Source organism: Bufo gargarizans, chromosome 2 (genome assembly GCF_014858855.1).
Source record: "Bufo gargarizans isolate SCDJY-AF-19 chromosome 2, ASM1485885v1, whole genome shotgun sequence".
Lineage (NCBI taxonomy): Eukaryota > Metazoa > Chordata > Amphibia > Anura > Bufonidae > Bufo > Bufo gargarizans.
In genome coordinates this window covers 341,034,747-341,053,094 of record NC_058081.1, presented here as the reverse complement: position 1 = coordinate 341,053,094, position 18,348 = coordinate 341,034,747, and the positions used below count along the sequence as shown (strand labels likewise).

General features: G+C 45.7%; 1 protein-coding gene across 1 annotated transcript; it reads right to left on the bottom strand.

Moving 5' to 3' along the window:
- Positions 1 to 8,893: 8,893 nt before the first annotated feature.
- TMED9 (transmembrane p24 trafficking protein 9) lies at positions 8,894 to 17,416 on the bottom strand. The gene is made up of 5 exons (XM_044280614.1): positions 17,258 to 17,416; positions 12,754 to 12,854; positions 12,550 to 12,675; positions 12,174 to 12,320; positions 8,894 to 9,852 (listed from the first exon to the last, which is right to left on the bottom strand). Exons 1-5 carry the CDS (start codon positions 17,382 to 17,384, stop codon positions 9,703 to 9,705), a joined length of 651 nt encoding a protein of 216 aa, XP_044136549.1. The 5' UTR covers positions 17,385 to 17,416; the 3' UTR covers positions 8,894 to 9,702.
- Between the last annotated feature and the right edge of the window lie 932 nt (positions 17,417 to 18,348).

Sequence of the window (18,348 nt, the reverse complement as noted above, 5' to 3'; positions counted from 1 at the left end):
GACAGAACAACAGACGTGCAGGTTGGGGGACACCTGGGAAATAGTGACCATAAAGTAATAACCTTCCAATTATCATTCAAAAAAGCGTTTCTACAGGGAGGAACAAAAATACCAAACTTCAAAAAAGCTAAGAGAGGCCATAGTCCTAACTAACTGGGACAAAGTCCTCAAAAATAAAAATACAGCCACAAAATGGGATATCTTTAAAAACATCCTAAAATCTCATTGTGAGAGGTACATACTGGGAATAAAAGGTTAAAGGGGTTGTCCAGGTTCAGAGCTGAACCTGGACAGCCCTCCATTTTCACCCCAGCAGCCCCCCTGACATGAGCATCGGAGCAGTTCATGCTCCAATGCTCTCCTTTGCCCTGCGCTAAATCGCGCAGGGCAAAGGCATTTTTCAGAGTTCCGGTGACGTACCGGACTCTCCATGGGGCTGACAGGAACCCCGGTGACGTCACCGGCACTGATGGGCGGGATTTGGCTCTGCCCTAGCTAGTAAAACGGCTAGGGCAGAGCTAAAGCCCGCCCCTCAGAGCCGGTGACGTCACCGAACACACTGCTGGGCGGAAGTTACCGCCTGGCAGTGTGTTATTAAAAACAAAAGAGCCCGTGCCCTGCGCGATCTAGCGCAGGGCACTGGAGCGCATCGGAGCATGAGATGCTCTGATGCTAGGCTCAGGGGGGCTGCCGGGGTGAAAATAAGGGTATGTCCGGGTTCAGCTCTGAACCCGGACAACCCCTTTAAGGAACAAAAAGAAACCAATGTGGATAAATAGAACTGTAAAGAAAGCAATAAATGACAAAAAGAAAGCATATAAATCACTAAAACAGGAGGGTAGCACGGGAGCACTGAACATGTAAAAAAAGCAGCTAAACTAGAGACCGAGAGATCAATTGCCAAAGAGAGTAAAAACTAACCCTAAACTGTTCTTCAATTCTATAAATGTTAAAAAGTATAAATCTGAAGGTGTCGGCCTTTTAAAGAGTAATGAGGGGGGAGTCGCAGAGAGCGGCGAGGATAAAGCAAAGCTGTTAAATATTTTTTTCTCCAATGTATTCACTGAGGAAAATATCAGATGACATGCAGAATGTAAAAATAAATTCCCCATTAAAAGTGTCCTGTTTGGGGGCGGAGCTTGCCGATGGCGGAGTAAGCAGCACGCAGCTTGAGCTCCTGAAAGCCTCCGGCTTAAAACGCTCACCCATAGCACACAGAGGACCGCAGGATCCTTCATGGGTCGCAAGAGGGGTCCATCTTCTACCCCAGCGCCTGCTGCTCGCGAACCGGGCGACATTTCGAGATTTTTCGGCCGTCCAGCCAGCCCAGGATTCCAGGCTCCGCTTCCAAGATGGCGGAGATGACGCAGGAACCTGGTGCCTCAACTCCGGTAACCAGAGGGACATCCGCAGCCCTTAGTTCTCAATTGCAGGGAGATTATCTCACCTGGGGGCCTCTGGTTTCATATGCAGCAGCAGCTGTGAGTCCTGCCTCAGTGGCCACGTCCACCTCGCCGGCGCCTAGAGGCCCAGAGGCCTATTCAGGCTCACAGCTTTCCCAGCGTGGTTCTCCAGCCATGTCAGCTGCTTCAAGCAGATCTCCTAACGCCCACTATCAAGATGATGACTGGGACTGGAAGATGCATCTAAAATCTCTCCCCACTACCACAGAAGTGGACGCCTTGCTTAGTAGGATGGAAGCCTCCTACAAGCAGGATATGGCGGCCTTACACCAAGATATTATACATGTAGGGCAGAGAGTGGAGGAGGTGGAAAACAAACAGGAGCAGATCCTCACTACCTTGGACTGCCACCGCAAAGTCATAAATGATCACGCTGCACAATTGCACGACATTTTGACCCACATGGACGACATTGAAAACCGTAACCGGAGAAATAACCTCCGGATCAGAGGGGTCCCTGAATCTGTGGAAGATCTTAACGCCTGGGCGCAAAGCCACTTTACAGCATTAATGAAGGTGAACCCTTCCACAAGTATTGAGATTGATCGTATTCATCGGGCCCTCGGCCCAAAGCCGTCTGATCCGAATCATCCAACAGACATTATATGTCGCATCCATTTTTTCAAGGAAAAGGAATCTATCCTGAGGGCGGCCCGAAATGCAACTGGCCCTAATGTAGACCCAAACGCCATCCAGATTCTCCCGGATCTCGCCAGACGCACCTCACAGCTCAGGAAGGCTTTAAAACCTCTCCTATCCATGCTCAGGGACAATGCGATTTTATACAGATGGGGTTATCCCTTTCAACTCTCTGCAATAAAAGATGGGAGGTCTGCTGTATTCAAATCTCTTGCCGACTTGCCCAATTTCCTGGCCACTTTTGATCTACCTCCAGTGGACCTTCCAGAATGGCCTAGACCCCTTCTGATCCCCCCCTCCAGTGGCCGTGAAGAGTGGCAGACGGCGACACGATAGCCCCAGAGACACTCCAGACGTCATACTGGACCACCTGCTTGAGCCTAAAAAGCCACCGCGGGGACTCTAAATACTCCTGTGCGCTTGTCTAGTGCATAATTTTCATGTTTTAGTGTCTTATGCTATGTGTTCTACTTTGATTTATTCTTGTGTACATGCCGGAGGTCAGTAAGGCTGCGGTCTTGCCCTTGACCTCTCCTTCCCCTCATTAGGGATATCGACAGTTGGTGTTGAACGTGACCATAGTCACATATTAGCTTACAACTGAGCCGGCGTTTCTGGCTCTCTCCGTTCAGAGTTTTGTTTGTTTTTGCCTGAAAGTTATTTGTCTGTCTTTGTCTCCCTTCCTTTTACCGTCCTCGTGTTCTCAAATCCTTTTACGTATACCCCGCCCTCCTAAGCAGCGTATGAGATGTCTTCCCTCTCTTTTTGCACTTATAATGCCAGGGGCCTCAACAAACCAGAAAAACGTAGCCAGATTTCATATCGCTTTCACTGGAAGCGTGTCATGCTTATCATGTTTCAGGAGACTCACTTTAAGCTGGCTTCGGTTCCCAGGTGTGAGCGTGGTTACTATACCACTTGGTTCCATAGTCCTAATCCTGTCAAAAAAGCGGGAGGTGTCTCCATAGCCTTCCACAAGTCCTTTCGTCCAACGGTTTTGTCTTCGGACATTGATGGTAGGGGGCGCTACGTATTCCTCAAGCTGTCTGATGGTCACCATGTTTACACAATTGCTAATGTTTATTTTCCCAACCAGGGGCAGGTCCCATTTGGCTCCAAGATCCTCAGGAAGCTGGCTTGCTTTGCAGATGGTTCCTCTATCATACTGGGTGGCGACCTCAATATTGTGATGGACCCTGTCCTAGATTCGTCGACTGGTAAGTCCACTATCTCTCCGGCATCCCAGCGCTGTTTTAGAGAAGACCTGGCTTCCCTCTGCCTCGTTGATTTATGGAGGGTGTTGCATCCGGGAGTCAGGGATTTTAGCTTCCACTCTCAGGCCCATAATAGCTATGTTAGACAAATAGATGATTTAGTCTCACATTCTTTACTAGACGCAGACCCACTCTGTTCGATGGATGGATTCCTTTGGTCGGACCATGCACCTTAGGTTCCAACAGACATCCCCCCGCCCCTTCATGTGGAGATTGAATGATAATCTTCTAAATGACCTAGTCTGCATGACTGACATCCGTAGGGCCATTACAGAATTCGCCAATACTCACCAAAATGACCCGTCCCCCCTCCAATAAAATGGGAACCCCTAAAATGTGTCCTTAGAGGAATTTTTATATCACATGGTGCCAGACTCAAGAAAGAACGCTCTGCGAAACTCTCCTCTCTCCTGATAGCACTTAACAGTAAAGAATCATCAAATAAGCTCGCCCCGTCTGACCAGCTGAAAGCTGACATATCTCTTCTCCGGCAACAAATAATCCGAATTCTTGATCAGAGAACTTTATGTCTTCGTGATAAGGTTAAATTCGGGTTCTTTGAATACGGAGATAAGAGTGGAAAATGGCTTGCTAGGGCTCTTCACCCTAGGCTCTCATAGACACAGGTTACCTCGATCAACTCGCCAAATGAGGGACTGATACATACTCCCTCCAGAATCTCATCAGAGTTCCGAACCTATTATAGCTCCCTCTATGAACTTAACACCAGGAGAGACCCGACTTCTAATTCCTATACACTGGACACTAGGGATTATTTGAATAAATTCGGCCCCAAAAGTATTGCCAGTGAGGACTCATTGGCATTAGAAGATGATTTCTCATCCTCAGAACTCAAAGGCGTTATGAAAGATCTTAAAAATGGGAAGAGCCCGAGCCCAGATGGCCTAACCCCTCGCTTTTATAAACTTCTCACTGAAGAATTATCTCCCTTTCTCCTCCAGACCTTTAACTCCATAACTCCAGAAATCCCATTCCCCCCCCAAGCTTTGCAGGCCCATATAACAGTCATACCCAAACCTGACAAAGATCCCTCCCATTGTACCAACTATAGGCCAATATCTCTCTTAAATGTGGACTTAAAAATGTATGCCAAATTAATTGCTCTGCGGCTACATCCCTTTATCCCGAAGTGTGTTCATCAAGAACAGGTGGGTTTCGTTCCTGGTAGGGAGGCGCGTGATAGTACCCTGAAGTCCTTGGGCATTATAGCTAGGGCTAGGTCTACCGGGTCTCCTCTGTCCCTACTTTCTGTGGATGCAGAGAAGGCCTTTGATAGAGTCAAAGGCCTGGAATTTTCTGGCCCAAACGTTGGAATGTGTGGGTCTCTGCTATAAAATGATTAATCGTATCATGGCTTTATACTCCTCCCCCTCAGCCCAGGTCAGAGTTAATGGCCTTCTTTCGGCACCCTTCTCTATAAGGAACAGAACCTGCCAGGGTTGCCCCCTTTCCCCTTTCCTTTATATCCTGACCATGGAATCTCTGGCTAATGCACTTCAGAGCAACCAATCTATAAAAGGGGTGATGGTGGGGTCCATAGAACACAAGTTGTCCCTTTTTGCGGACGATTTGCTGCTTTACCTTTCCTCCCTAGAATAGGATTACCTTCGGTCCTCTGGGAATTCGAAAGGTTCGGCAGGCTTAGCAATTTCAAAGTAAATGTCCAGAAATCAGAAATTTTGAACATCTCCCTGGGCCATCGAGAAGTCACTCACATCAAAGAAACATTCTCGTTTAAATTGGCCTCCGACTCGATCCATCACCTGGGTATAAATCTCCCTGCTAACCCTAACCACCTCTTCAAGTTGAACTACAAACCGCTGATTAGATCCGCGGAATCTACTCTCCAGAAATGGTCCCCCCTTCAGATTTCTTGGTTTGGTAGAATTAATGCCCTGAAGATGGACATTTTACCCAAAATACTTTACCTGTTCCAGACAGTCCCCTGTAATATTCCTAACAGATTCTTTATCCAACTTCGGTCATTAGCCTCTCAGTTTATTTGGAAGGGCTCAAGGGCCAGAGTGAGTTATAAGGTTTTATTAGAGCGAAGAGCTTGGGGGGAGAAATCTTCCTGATTTCCAGGCATACTATAGAGCCTCCATTGCAAATTGCATACTGGATCTTATCCATAATCGTTCTCTGAAACTCTGGGTAGACATAAAACATACTCTGGCCCCACATTTAGTGTTGGGGATCTTCTGGCTCCCTGTTGCCGCACAAAACACTCTCCGCCATACTCTTCGCTCTCCTTTACTTCAAACTCTGACAAAGTCCTGGGGTAGATTTGCCTCCAAAACAAACCTAATTACCGCACTTGGCCCGCTGACGGCTATTGCGGCTCATCCCGATTTACCCCCCTTGATTAGAAACTTGCCATCATTCTGGGTTTCTCCCCCTCCCCAGATTCTAATAAGATATTTTTAAGGGATCAGGACTTCTTCCCCTTAGTGATCTTTACCACATCTTCTCTAATTCTCCAAGTCGCTGGTTTCATTACCTTCAACTCCGAAGTTTTATGGGATCCCTGGCTCCCAAACTATCCGCTCCTTTGACAAACTTTGAAAAGCTTTGTGTAGCTAGTACAGGTCCAGGCCATGGCATCTCTCTAAATTATGGTCTGCTTGGTGCCGGGGAGGTAGGGGATATGTCGTTAACTGATCAGTTAAGGAGTGTCAGATTTGCCTCTGGTTGGGAGAGTGAACTGGCGGCCCCTCTATCGGCCGAACAATGGACCTGTTCCCTACTATTTACTCAAAATCGACTACATCATGTCGTTTACAAGAGTTGAATTATAAAATGCTCACCTGTTGGTATAGGACTCTGGTCAAGCTGCATCAATTTTACCCATCGGTCCCCAACACCTGCTGGCGATGCCAAGTAGCTGTTGGATCTATGCTTCACATCTGGTGGGACTGCCCCGGGGTCGCCCCCTTGTGGCAGGATATCTTTGCGCTCTACAACGTGCTATACCGGACTACTATATCTCAGTCCCCCCTGATTGCATTACTGTCTGTTTATTCAGGGCAGACATCAACATGTCAAAAAAGTGGCTCTCAGAACATTTGTTCAGTCTATGAGGCAGATTATACCGTGCCAGTGGAGATCATCAGATAGTTTGCGGAGAGTCACGTGGGTACGTGCTCTGGACACTTTGGTCCGAATGGAGGAACTAGGGGCTGAAGCACATAACCAAACCCAAATGTATGCATCAACCTGGGAGCCTTGGCTACAGTTTAGGAGCTCCTCTCGCTTCCAAACCTTGTTGGATACAGGTGATTTCACCTGATGACATCTTAGACAATTTTATTTTATTTTTTGTCAGATGGCCCACTCCCCTTTCCCCTCCTACCATCCCCCTCCTTCCTCCCCCGGTCTTTTGTCTGTGTTCCGGTTTTGTATGTTTCATTGTCCTTGTTTGTTGATTTTTTTCGTGTTTCCTACCATAAGCCACGTTTTCAGGAGCTTTATATTTGCATGACTACAATATGTAATTTTGGAACATGATACAGGTGCTCGATACATTTACTCCCATCTCGTAAGGCTCTATACTCGGCATTGTATGTCCTCTTTTGCTTCTCCCCTTTTTTCATTATTTTTTTTCCTCTCTTTTCTACGTCAATTCAAGTGTTTGCACTTTGTGAAACTAGAAAAGCCTCCCCTCCTTCAGGTAGAGTGTTATGTCCCTAAGCCAGGGTCTACCTTTGTTTGTGTTAGTTTACTATTATGCAACAATATAACAATAAAAAGATTTAACAAAAGTGTCCTGTTTGACCCAGGAAGAAGTACATCAGCGACTTAAAAAGATTAAAATAGACAAATCGCCAGGATCCGGATGTCATACACCCCCCGTATCTAAGGGAATTAAGTAATGTCATAGCCAGACCCTTATTTCTGATAGTTGCGGACTCTATACTGACAGGGAATGTCCCACAGGTTTGGTGCATGGCAAATGTGGTGCCAATATTCAAAAAGGGTCCAAAAACAGGGCCTGGAAACTATAGGCCGGTAAGTTTAACATCTGTTGTGGGTAAACTGTTTGAAGGTTTTCTAAGAGATGCTATCTTAGAGCATCTTAACGGAAATAAGCAAATAACGCCATATCAGCATGGCTTCGTGAGGGATCGGTCATGTCAAACAAATTTAATCAGTTTCTATGAGGAGGTAAGTTCTAGACTTGACAGCGGCGAATCAATGGATGTCATATATCTGGACTTCTCCAAAGCATTTGACACTGTACCACATAAAAGGTTAGTATCTAAAATGAGAATGCTCGGACTGTGAGAAAATGTCTGTATGTGGGTAAGTAACCGGCTCAGTGATAGAAAACAGAGGGTGGTTATTAATGGTACACACTCAGATTGGGTCACTGTCACTAGTGGGGTACCTCAGGGGTCAGTATTGGGCCCTATTCTCTTCAATATATTTATTAATGATCTTGTAGAAGGCTTGCATAGTAAAGTATCAATTTTCGCAGATGACACTAAACTGTGTAAAGCAATTAACACAGACGAAGACAGTATACTACTACAGAGCGATCTGGATAGATTGGAGGCTCGGGCAGATAAGGTTTGACACTGACAAATGTAAGGTTATGCACATGGTAAGGAATAATGCAAGTCATCCGTACATACTAAATGATAAAACACTCGGTAACACTGACATAGAAAAGGACCTAGCAATTTTATTAAAGAGCAAACTAAGCTGCAAAAACCAGTGTCAGGCAGCTGCTGCCAAGGCCAATAAGATAATGGGTTGCATCAGAAGGGGCATAGATGCCCATGATAAGAACATAGTCCTACCACTTTACAAATCACTAGTCAGACCACACATGGAGTACTGTGTACAGTTCTGGGCTCCTGTGAACAAGGCAGACATAGCAGAGCTGGAGAAGGTCCAGAGGAGGGCAACTAAAGTAATAACTGGAATGGGGCAACTACAGTACCCTGAAAGATTATCAAAATTAGGGTTATTCACTTTAGAAAATAGACGACTGAGGGGAGATCTAATTACTATGTATAAATATATCAGGGGTTAGTACAGAGATCTATCCCATCATTTATTTATCCCCAGGACTGTGACGAGGGGAAAACCTCTATGTCTGGAGGAAAGAAGGTTTGTACACAAACATAGAAGAGGATTCTTTACGGTAAGAGCAGTGAGACAATGGAGCTCTCTGCCTGAGGCGGTGGTGATGGGTACAATAAAGGAATTCAAGAGGGGCCTAGATGTATTTCTGGAGTGTAATAATATTACAGGCTATAGCTACTAGAGAGGGGTCGTTGATCCAGGGAGTTATTCTGATTGCCTGATTGGAGTCGAGAAGGAATTATTTATTCCCCTAAAGTGGGAAAAATTGGCGTCTACCTCACAGTTTGTTTTTTCCTCTGGATCAACTTGCAGGTTAACAGGCCGAACTGGATGGACAAATGTCTTTTTTCGGCCTTATGTTATTATGTAAAAATCAGGAAAAAAAGATAAAAACCAAGGCCAAGATGGAGGGAAATTTGGTTTTTATTTAAATGCAAAACATGAAAAACCCAGACATTCAAATTCATTTACAACAGGACCCATGTAGCTGGGGATCCTAGTGGCTTAATCCCCTGAAAACAGAAGGGAGCCAGTTTACAGACAGTCTCGGAGATTATTACTGCAGGTGGTACAGCTATTTGGCAAGTGCAATTTAATCTCAAAACGTGGTATTCTAAAATCTCATAGTGACAGTACAGCAGCAGCAAGCCCAAACTCGGGACAATGAAGCCACTGCAGCAGTTTCCTCCAGTGCAGTGCAAACCTGGGCCAGGTAGGAATATCCATATCACTTCTTATCCAAGTCTAAGAAAAGAAAAATCTATAAACATGAGTCATGATAAAAGCACATAAAATTAACCCAAGACCGCTTCACCATAAAAACAATTAAGCAAACAGAAAAAAAAAAAATAATTATGAATTTTTACTGCTAGAATAATTTACCTGATTTCTGCATTATGGGAGAAAAAGTGAGGGGAAAAATGCTTATACCGTTGGCTTTTGGTACAAGTTCTGTATGACAAAAATGCAAAAATTCAATATTAACAATGAATGGTAAACAGCAACAATCTCATTCAATATTTTAGGATAGTTCCCTCTGGTATTGACAGGGACAATATGACATTAGTGATCCAAGCAGAGTGTTCTGATCCCACATGCTGGAGTCACCGTGTAACATACAGTTCCATCCTATTGGGTTTTACTGGTGGAAAACACCCAGCTGGAGGTGGGTCCAACACTTCTGGTAAAGCAGACACTGCTTCATATCATAAAGTTTACACCAGTTTCTTGGCTTCAAAGAAACTCTTCAGATGCCTCATCTGCCAGACTCCAATAGCCACAAGTATCAGTGTCTGAGCAATCGACCACCATAGGACGCGCTGGTTGGTGCTTTCACTTGTCTGTCGGAATCTCTCCTCCCGCCACTGCAAGAACCAGGAGAATTATCGTCAATATAGCAAGCAACATAAGATGTATAAATGATAGGTCAAAGACAAAACTTTATGGGGGAATATCTTAGAGGGAGTCTGTCACCACATTTTGACATTATAGACCGCTTACATAGCGCTGTAGCATAACTGTAGATGATTCTAATGGTACCTTTGTTGTGTTCTTGTGAAGTTCATCCGAGGCAAAAACGGACTTTTATTCGTATGTAAATGAGGGCTTCCAAGTGCCCAGGTGCGGCGTTCACTACGTTGGAGCCCAGGCTGCTCTGCCTCTTTTGCTCATATCCCCGCTTCAGTCTCTGCCTGCCCTTCTCTTCCCTTGCGTCGTCCTCCTCTCCCAGCGAGATCCCGCGCCTGCGCTCTCCCTCGCTGAGCCGGGGCATGCGCAGTAAAAATGCAAATACTATAACTGATAAACACCCCTCACTGTTCCATCAAGCTGGCCTACAAATTACACAGCAAGTGGCTTCCAAAAAATGCCGCACGCGTTTCTGCACCAACTCCACACCAAAATCTGCATGTGGTATGCAGTTTGTTGCGGATTGGATGCATATTTGCATTGCAAACCATGAAATCTGCACGCTAAAAAAAAAAAAATTGTACAAAGAATTGACATGCTGTGGATTTAAAAATCTGCACTGCAGGTGAATTTCCACAAAAGGTATTAAAAAATTAAAAATAAAAAAAAAGTCTACATGAGAGCTGTCAAATCGTATTAACTTTGCTTGTACTGTTGTACACTGCGTTCTTTTCCTGCGTGAAAAACCGAGCATAATCCGCAAAGTGAAATGAAGAAATGGAAGATTAGCGGCTCTACCTAGATCCCAGGAAATGGACTGCTGCACACCTCGTGATACACACCCTGACCCCCCCCCCCCCCCCCCACACACACACACCAATACCGCAAGAAAAAATAAATAATTGAATACTAGAACGAGGGGCACTCAATAACTAGCAGTACATGGACCACTATACAGATGAAACTTGAAAAATTTGAATATCGAGCAAAGTTCATTTATTCCAGTAATGCAAATTAAAAAGGTGAAACTAACATATGAGAGAGACTCATTACAAAGTGAGATATTTCAAGCCTTTATTTGTTATAATGTGGATGATTATGGCTTACAGCTTATGAAACCCCAAAGTCACAATCTCAGGTACCCTTTGCTCAGGGGGTATGGATTAGTTAGCTGACTATAGTGTGATACTTTGAGCCTAGAAAACGAACCTTTTCACAAAATTCTAATTTTAAGCTGCATTAATGCAATTCCTTTTAATTTTCATTACTAAAATAAATGGACTTTTACATGATAATTTTTTGAGTTTCACCTGTATAGGCTAATGGCAAGGATCCGTTTATTCTTTAAAACTAATATCAAAATCGATAAAACTGCATAATGTCAAATAAGCAAAACACATTAAAAGTTAAAACCATAAAACTCCAGTCTATATACGCTCTGACACAAGTCCATCTGTTTGTGAATAATCTGAGTACTGCACAGTGTAAATAGGCCCCTATTATTGGGGTAGTCCTCCCTTAGATTGTATATTCTTAGGGATAATAAACTGTGCAGACTGAACTGAAAGTGTATAAAGTCTCAGATATAGCGATGCCCCTCTATTTTGTGAGGTATACTCCTTTCCAATGGGGTTATCCACCCTTAAGAGTATACCCCACAAAATATGCTAATGCAAACGGATCCGTTTTAACTTACATTGAAAGTCAACGGGAGGCGGATCCATTTTCAATTGCACCATATTGTGTCAGTAAAAACGGATCCGTCCCCATTGACTTACATTGTAAGTCAGGACGAATCCGTATGGCTCAGTTTCGTCAGACGGACATCAAAATGCTGCAAGCAGCGTTTTGGTGTCCGCCTCCAGAGCGGAACGGAGCCAAACTGATGCATTCTGAACGGATCCTTATCCATTCAGAATGCATTGGGGCTAAACGGATCCGTTTTGGGCCGCTTGTGAGAGCCTTGAAACGGATCTCACAGGCGGACCCAGAATCGGCAGTGTAACAGTAGCCTTAGCTGGGGAAAAAAGTTAAATGCAAAAACATTTTTTCAAACAATCTAAAAATATCTTAAAATATCTAATTATATGTATAAACAATGAAAACAAACAAGCCTGCATTGTTCACATACATAAAATCAAAACAAAACACACCACTCGCCTACCAAAACTAAAAAAGTAATGCAACTAAACTGATATGTGCTAAAAACAACTAAACTGTCAGGACCTGAATGGGTTAAGAAGCTCTCCCAGGCAGTACAATCAAGGGATACGCTTACCCTTTGGTAATTTTGTTCCTTTTGAATCTGTTCCACTTGTTCGATCAACTGTCGCACACGTAGCTGTAGCTCGCTCAATTTGTCCTTGGCTGCAATTTGGGCATAGTCGTTGGCATGTTCTCCAACTTGGATGTCAAGGTGAACCCTCTAAAGCAAACAGTACGGGAATGTTGAATCATTGCAAAGAGACTGGGAATAAAAGGGCTGGGGCTAAGCCAAGAAAGTTCATGCACGTGTGATATACAAGACTAAATCAGGGACAGCATAAGACCTAGGACATGTCTGACAAATAATGGGGAGTAACCCCAAAAACCCTCCCTTGTTCACACAGTGCAGTTCTGAACAGCTCATCAACCGTAGGACTAGTAATACTCACCAACATCCCACCAGCAAAGAGAGAGAACTTGGTGGAGTTAGAATGGAGACATATCTGGTGTTCCCCGGGGGTGTGGGAAGTGAAGGTGAAGCGGCCCTCTGATCCGTACTGACGAGAAAGGATAATCTAGCATAGAAGGACAATGACATGTTAGTAGCATAAAGGAAAACCCTTACATAAGCAAGATAGGAACGCCGGACCTACTTTATCATCTGGGTCCTTCACTTCGACAAACATGCCGAGGCCAGGCGTTGCGGGTAAATACTCATCCCTCTGCTTGTCATAAAGCTGGGTGCGGTAATTTCCTGTAAGAGCAGAAAGATTAAGAGCCTGAAGACATTGCCTACATATGTAACTAGACGCAAGCAGCACTGGCTTCATATTGATATTAACCAATATCTGAGGATCCCAATGGCAAATCTATGTGTATACGGGCGTCCAAATCATCACCCGACAGCAGGAGAATGAGGATCAGGCATGCTGGATTTCAACATGCCACATCTGTTTAGTTAAGCTATGAGATAATCCCCTGGCAGGTGTCAGCTTGTCTCCCCTCCTCCAACTGAAATGAACATGCATGCTACAGTATATGCATGGCCAGTGTAGAGGGAATGTGCCTGCTCCTGCAAGCCATATTAAAGAGGCAGGGTAAAAAATTAAATACTCAGCTCCTGTACATGTGCTAAGATAACAAAAGAAGCAATCACCCCTTTACACCCCTGCGCTTCAAGTGCTGCGCTATGGTGCTCCCTACCGATGTCTGTCTTCCTGGCTGTAGCAGTGACATTCTGTAGCCACAAGTCACCGCTGATCATTAGCCTCAGCAGTGACATCTCATATACTGCTAAGGCCAGGGACTGGCTGCATGGTACATCACCACTGCAGCCAGAAAAAGGAAGACTGGCACGCACCACTGGAAGCAACAGGGATGAAAAGGAGTAAGTAAAGTATCGTCTCTATTTTAGTACATGCACAGGGGTTAACAGAGCTATTCTTGGTTGACCCTTTTAGGTACAGTAATATACAGTATGTACAGAACACATGCCGCTGACCACTCACCCCACTCCCCCATAAGCCGCCCCTGCAATACATTGAGAGGACTCCTGAGTGCACACACATAATGGGGAGGACTGCAGGAGAAGCCCTCTGAATGTATTCTAAGACTGGTTTGTGTAATACATGTAATACTGTACTTAAAGGGATTCTGTCACCAGGTTTCACCCCTGTCAGCTAAACATATGCTGATGTTCAGGGCCTCATCAGGATTCCTAATGTGGGCTTCTAAATGTGATCCGTAGCCTTATTTTGCTAAAAAACTGGTTTTACTAACCTGTCACTCAAAGAAATAAAAAGGTGCCCAAGGGGATGTCAAGGGATGCAAGGTGCCGGCCGCAGCCACCGCCGTTCGTGCCCAGCGCCGCCTTTCCAGACTTATGCACCGTCTCCTAATCCTCTGTGCCGCCTCTCGCTCTCGCTCTCCCCTCCTCCTCCTGCTGCTGTAAGATCTCGCGCGTGCGCACAGGGCTCTGCCTAATGCGCCCGTGCGGACTTCTCGATTTGGCTTCTTAAAGCGAAGTGCGCATGCACCGGCACTTCGCTCAACCCAGGTATGACCTGCACTCTGGTGCCAGCCTCTCGGAGCCCTGTGCGCACGCGCAAGATCTTACCGCAGGAGGAGGGAGGGAGAGCGAGAGGCGGCACAGAGGATTAGTAGGCGGTGCAGAAGTCTGGATGCGGCCGGCACCTTGCATCCCTTTGGGCACCTTATTTCTTTGAGTGACAGGTTTTAGCAAAATAAGGCTACGGATCACATTTAGAAGCCCACATTAGGAATCCTGATGAGGCCCTAAACATCAGCATATGTTTAGCTGACAGGGGTGAAACCTGGTGACAGAATCCCTTTAAGGCTACCGTCACACTCTCATTTGGTGCAGATCCGTCATGATCTGCACAGACGGATCCGCACCGATAATACAACCGCAATCATCCGTACAGAACGGATCCGTTTGTATTATCTGTAACATAGCCAAGACGGATCCCTCTTGAACGGATGCGTTTTCTATTGTGCCAGTGAAAACATTTGGCTTGGGGTACTTTCACACTTGCGACAGGACGGAGCCGACAGGCTGTTCACCCTGTCGGATCCGTCCTTCCGCTATTTCGCTGTGCAGCCGCTCCATCCCCATTGACTATAATGGGGACAGGGGCGGAGCTCCGGCGCAGCACGGTAGTGCGCGGCGAAAGGCCGCCGAACTAAAAGTCCTGCCGTACTGCGCCGGAGCTCCGCCCCCTCCCCATTATCGTCAATAGGGACGGAGCGGCGGTCTGGCAAAATAACGAAAGGACTGATCCGACAGGGTGAACAGCCTGTCGGATCCGTCCTGCCGCAAGTGTGAAAGTACCCTTAGTTTCGTCAGCAGGGTTTTGGTGTCCGCCTCCAAAGCTTTGGAGGCGGAACGAAGGCAATCTGAGCGGATCCTTTTCCATTCAAAATGCATTAGGGCAAAACTGATCCGTTTTGGACTGCTTGTGAGAGCCCTGAACGGAGTGCACAAACGGAAAGCCAAAACGCCAGTGTGAAAGTAGCCCTAATAGGGCTCGCAGGAGGACAAGTCCCATTAAAGGGGTATCCAGCTTTTAAACACCGATGACCTATACCCTGGAGGAGTCCACAATATCAGTCTGACACCCAGTACCCCCACCAATCAGCCGCTGGCACTGGAAATTAGTCAGTGGACAGGGCCAGAAGCATACTGTGTAGGGCATACTGCAGCTCAGCTCCATTTGTAGACCATTCTTTTGTGTTGTTTATTGATGTCTATGTAATATAATAAAGGCAGCTCAGCAATCAAAAAGTGCTTTCAATATATCAAATCATGCGTCCTCTGAAATGTCGCTCGGATGGAGCAGAAAAGTCAGTGTTCTGTAAATGCTAAAGTCTGAGGACTGATTAAAGACAGTACCTTGTGGTCGTAAGCAGTATATTGAGGCTCACTTTGATACACCGAATTAACTTTTTGATTGTTGAGGTGCAGTTATAATATATTGTATGAACAGAGGCTTGGTGAGGCTCTGCAGCAAGCTGAAAATTGTCCTGTGTGTGGCTATAGTTGATTTGGATGTCTATGGAAATTCTTATTACCTAGCCCAAAAAAAAAAAAAAAGAAAGGCTTTTGGCGTCCGTTTAGACATCTGTAAGTGTGTTGCGGAGCCACAAAACACGGATAGGGCATTTTGCAGACCGCACATGGCAGGTCCTATGGTAGAAATCCCTATTGAAGACAAGAATAGGACATGATCTCTCTTTTTTGTGGGGCAGCGGAACAGAACTACGGATGCGGACAGGACTGTGCGCATCTTTTGCAGCCCTATTAAAATTAATTCCACACCCACATGCGGACGTGTGAAGGGACCCTTGGGGTGTAGTCACACGACAGTGTCCATTTTGTGGACTGCAAACTGCAGGGCTGCAAAACATGGACAATGGACTTGTGCGCTCCACGAGGCGCTGCGGACCCACTGGCTTCAAAATATGCATGTCGCGGTCAAAGACAGGACATGTCCGATCTTTTGTGGTGAGGCAGCACAGACTAAGATGCACATGGAAGCCTAGCAAGTGCTCATTCACACTTTATTTTCATCAGTTTTTTTTTTTTAATCCTTAGTTAAAAATAAAAATAAGCTTGCAAAAATTGCCTCTATGCTTTGTGTGAGCCATCTGAATTTACCTGAATACCCGTCTGTATGCTTAGTATGTACCAATAATGTGTAAAAAAAACCAAATGATCAGCAGAACTTACTTGGTAAATGGCGCCAATGTGTCGTACCAGACACAACCGCATGGACCTCGGATGCGCCTTGTGCGGTCAGACACCTACCAATGACAACACTGATGGCCTGCCATAATCCTTGGATGGCTGTCCAATGTCTTTGCTTACCAGCTATTCCAAGCTAGATTCATATCACATCTGCCCTAGCACAGTAGCAGAGCTACTTTCCCAGTAAAATGTCTGACGCCGTGACAGAACTGCGATGCGGCTTCCATGACGCAGGAAAAAACCCAGGATTCTCAATGCACATATGAAGTTCTTCTAATGACATGAGACGAAGCCCAGACCCCCACTTCTGACATAGCAGAAGCGTTATAACTGGACTGTAAGGGTAGAGACTTGACATTCTACTGGTCTCTGCAGAATGTCAAGTGGCTCCAGCGGAACACAGGCTGCCGTCAGAGAGGGGCATTAGATCAGGACATCAGTCCTAATTCAGAACCTGCGGCGGGGGGTGTGGAGGCATTCTACACCGGTCCACAGATGGGATGTGGGCATGTCTGAGATCAAGCAGTTGTGTGCAGCACTGACATACAATGGCAGTGCATCTAGAACATGCACCTCTAGGTACTTAGACGTGTCATAGGAGAAGATGGCATTAGTGCAAATACTGCCCCCTTATCAGAACCTATGGGCCACCCCCATGCCACTGCAGTCAATGGAAGGGTCCCCCAGACAGCACTGGGATAAGGAAATGGTAATACTCAAAGAGAAAGCCAATCAATGCGATGCCAGGAGACCATTAAAACCAGTGGAGCTCTTCTTATAAGGAGGAAGTCTATGCAGAAGGTGTCATAGGGTCTCACATATAAAGGTAGAGTGACATCATGTGCACGGGCAGGGTGCTAGAGAAAGAGCACGAGACTGCAGAACCTCACCTATCACCATGGTTTCGTCCGGAATCTCCTCAATGAAACATTTCTTCTCAGTCTCGCCTATATGGAAGTAGAGGGAGGCGACCGGGCCCATACAGGCGGCGAGCAAGAGCAGCCAGGCAGCAGCCATCTTCCCGTCAGAGCCTCGCCGGAAGCTGAGGTAGCACCAAACCGGCTGCCACGTCCACTCCATCAACCAATCAGCGGAGAGCTCGCAGACGCCTCTGGGAGGTGTAGTTCCTAGGTCCTTCGCCACGGTGTGACGTCACCAGGCAGCGCTGGCGCAGTGGAAGCAGAGCGCAGCACTGCACTGGGGTGTTTCTTCCTGTCTGACGTAGGATTGTACTACATTATTCACCTAAAAGGGCGTGGTCTCCAAAACAATAGGCGTGGTCTCCCTAGACATTGGCATTATGGGGGTGAAAATAATTTTTCTAGGAATAACCCTAAACTGGTATAGACGTGGTGAAAAATTTCTTTCAATGGGTCCTCAAACAAAATGGAAGTTGTACATTCCGTTTCCGTATTTCTGTTCCGTAAAAAAATAGTCCAATTATTGTCCGCATTACAGACTGGTCTATCAGGGGTCAGCTGCTCTGTTCCGCTAAATACGGAATGCAGGTGGACTTGTGCATGAGTTGTGTGCATGAGGCCTTATACTGGTAGTCTGCCATAGATTATATGGATCATATAAAGATATAGTTACACATGCCATTCTTGTGGGGGGGTTTTGTGTATGTGTAAGCCAGTGTGCATAATTGAGGGTCAGTATCGGATTACGGCAAAAAAACACCAGAAGTTAGGGGGGTTCTCATGATGCCTCAAAAGAACAGAATTTTTTTTTTTTTTTTCTGGATTGTGAGCATCAGTGCACATTTGGCATCTGTTTGAGCCATTTCCCTCAGAGATCAGTTTTTTTTTAGATGGGGAAAAAGTATTGCGTGCATAATTAGGGTTGTCACCTTTCCCAACAAAAAATACCAGCCAAGTTAAGTCACACCCCAAAGTTGGTGTGATTGTGGGGGCGTGGCTTAAATTCTGTGTTCTGTAAATTGTCCTGACGAAGGGGGCACTCCGCCCTTGAAACGCGTTGA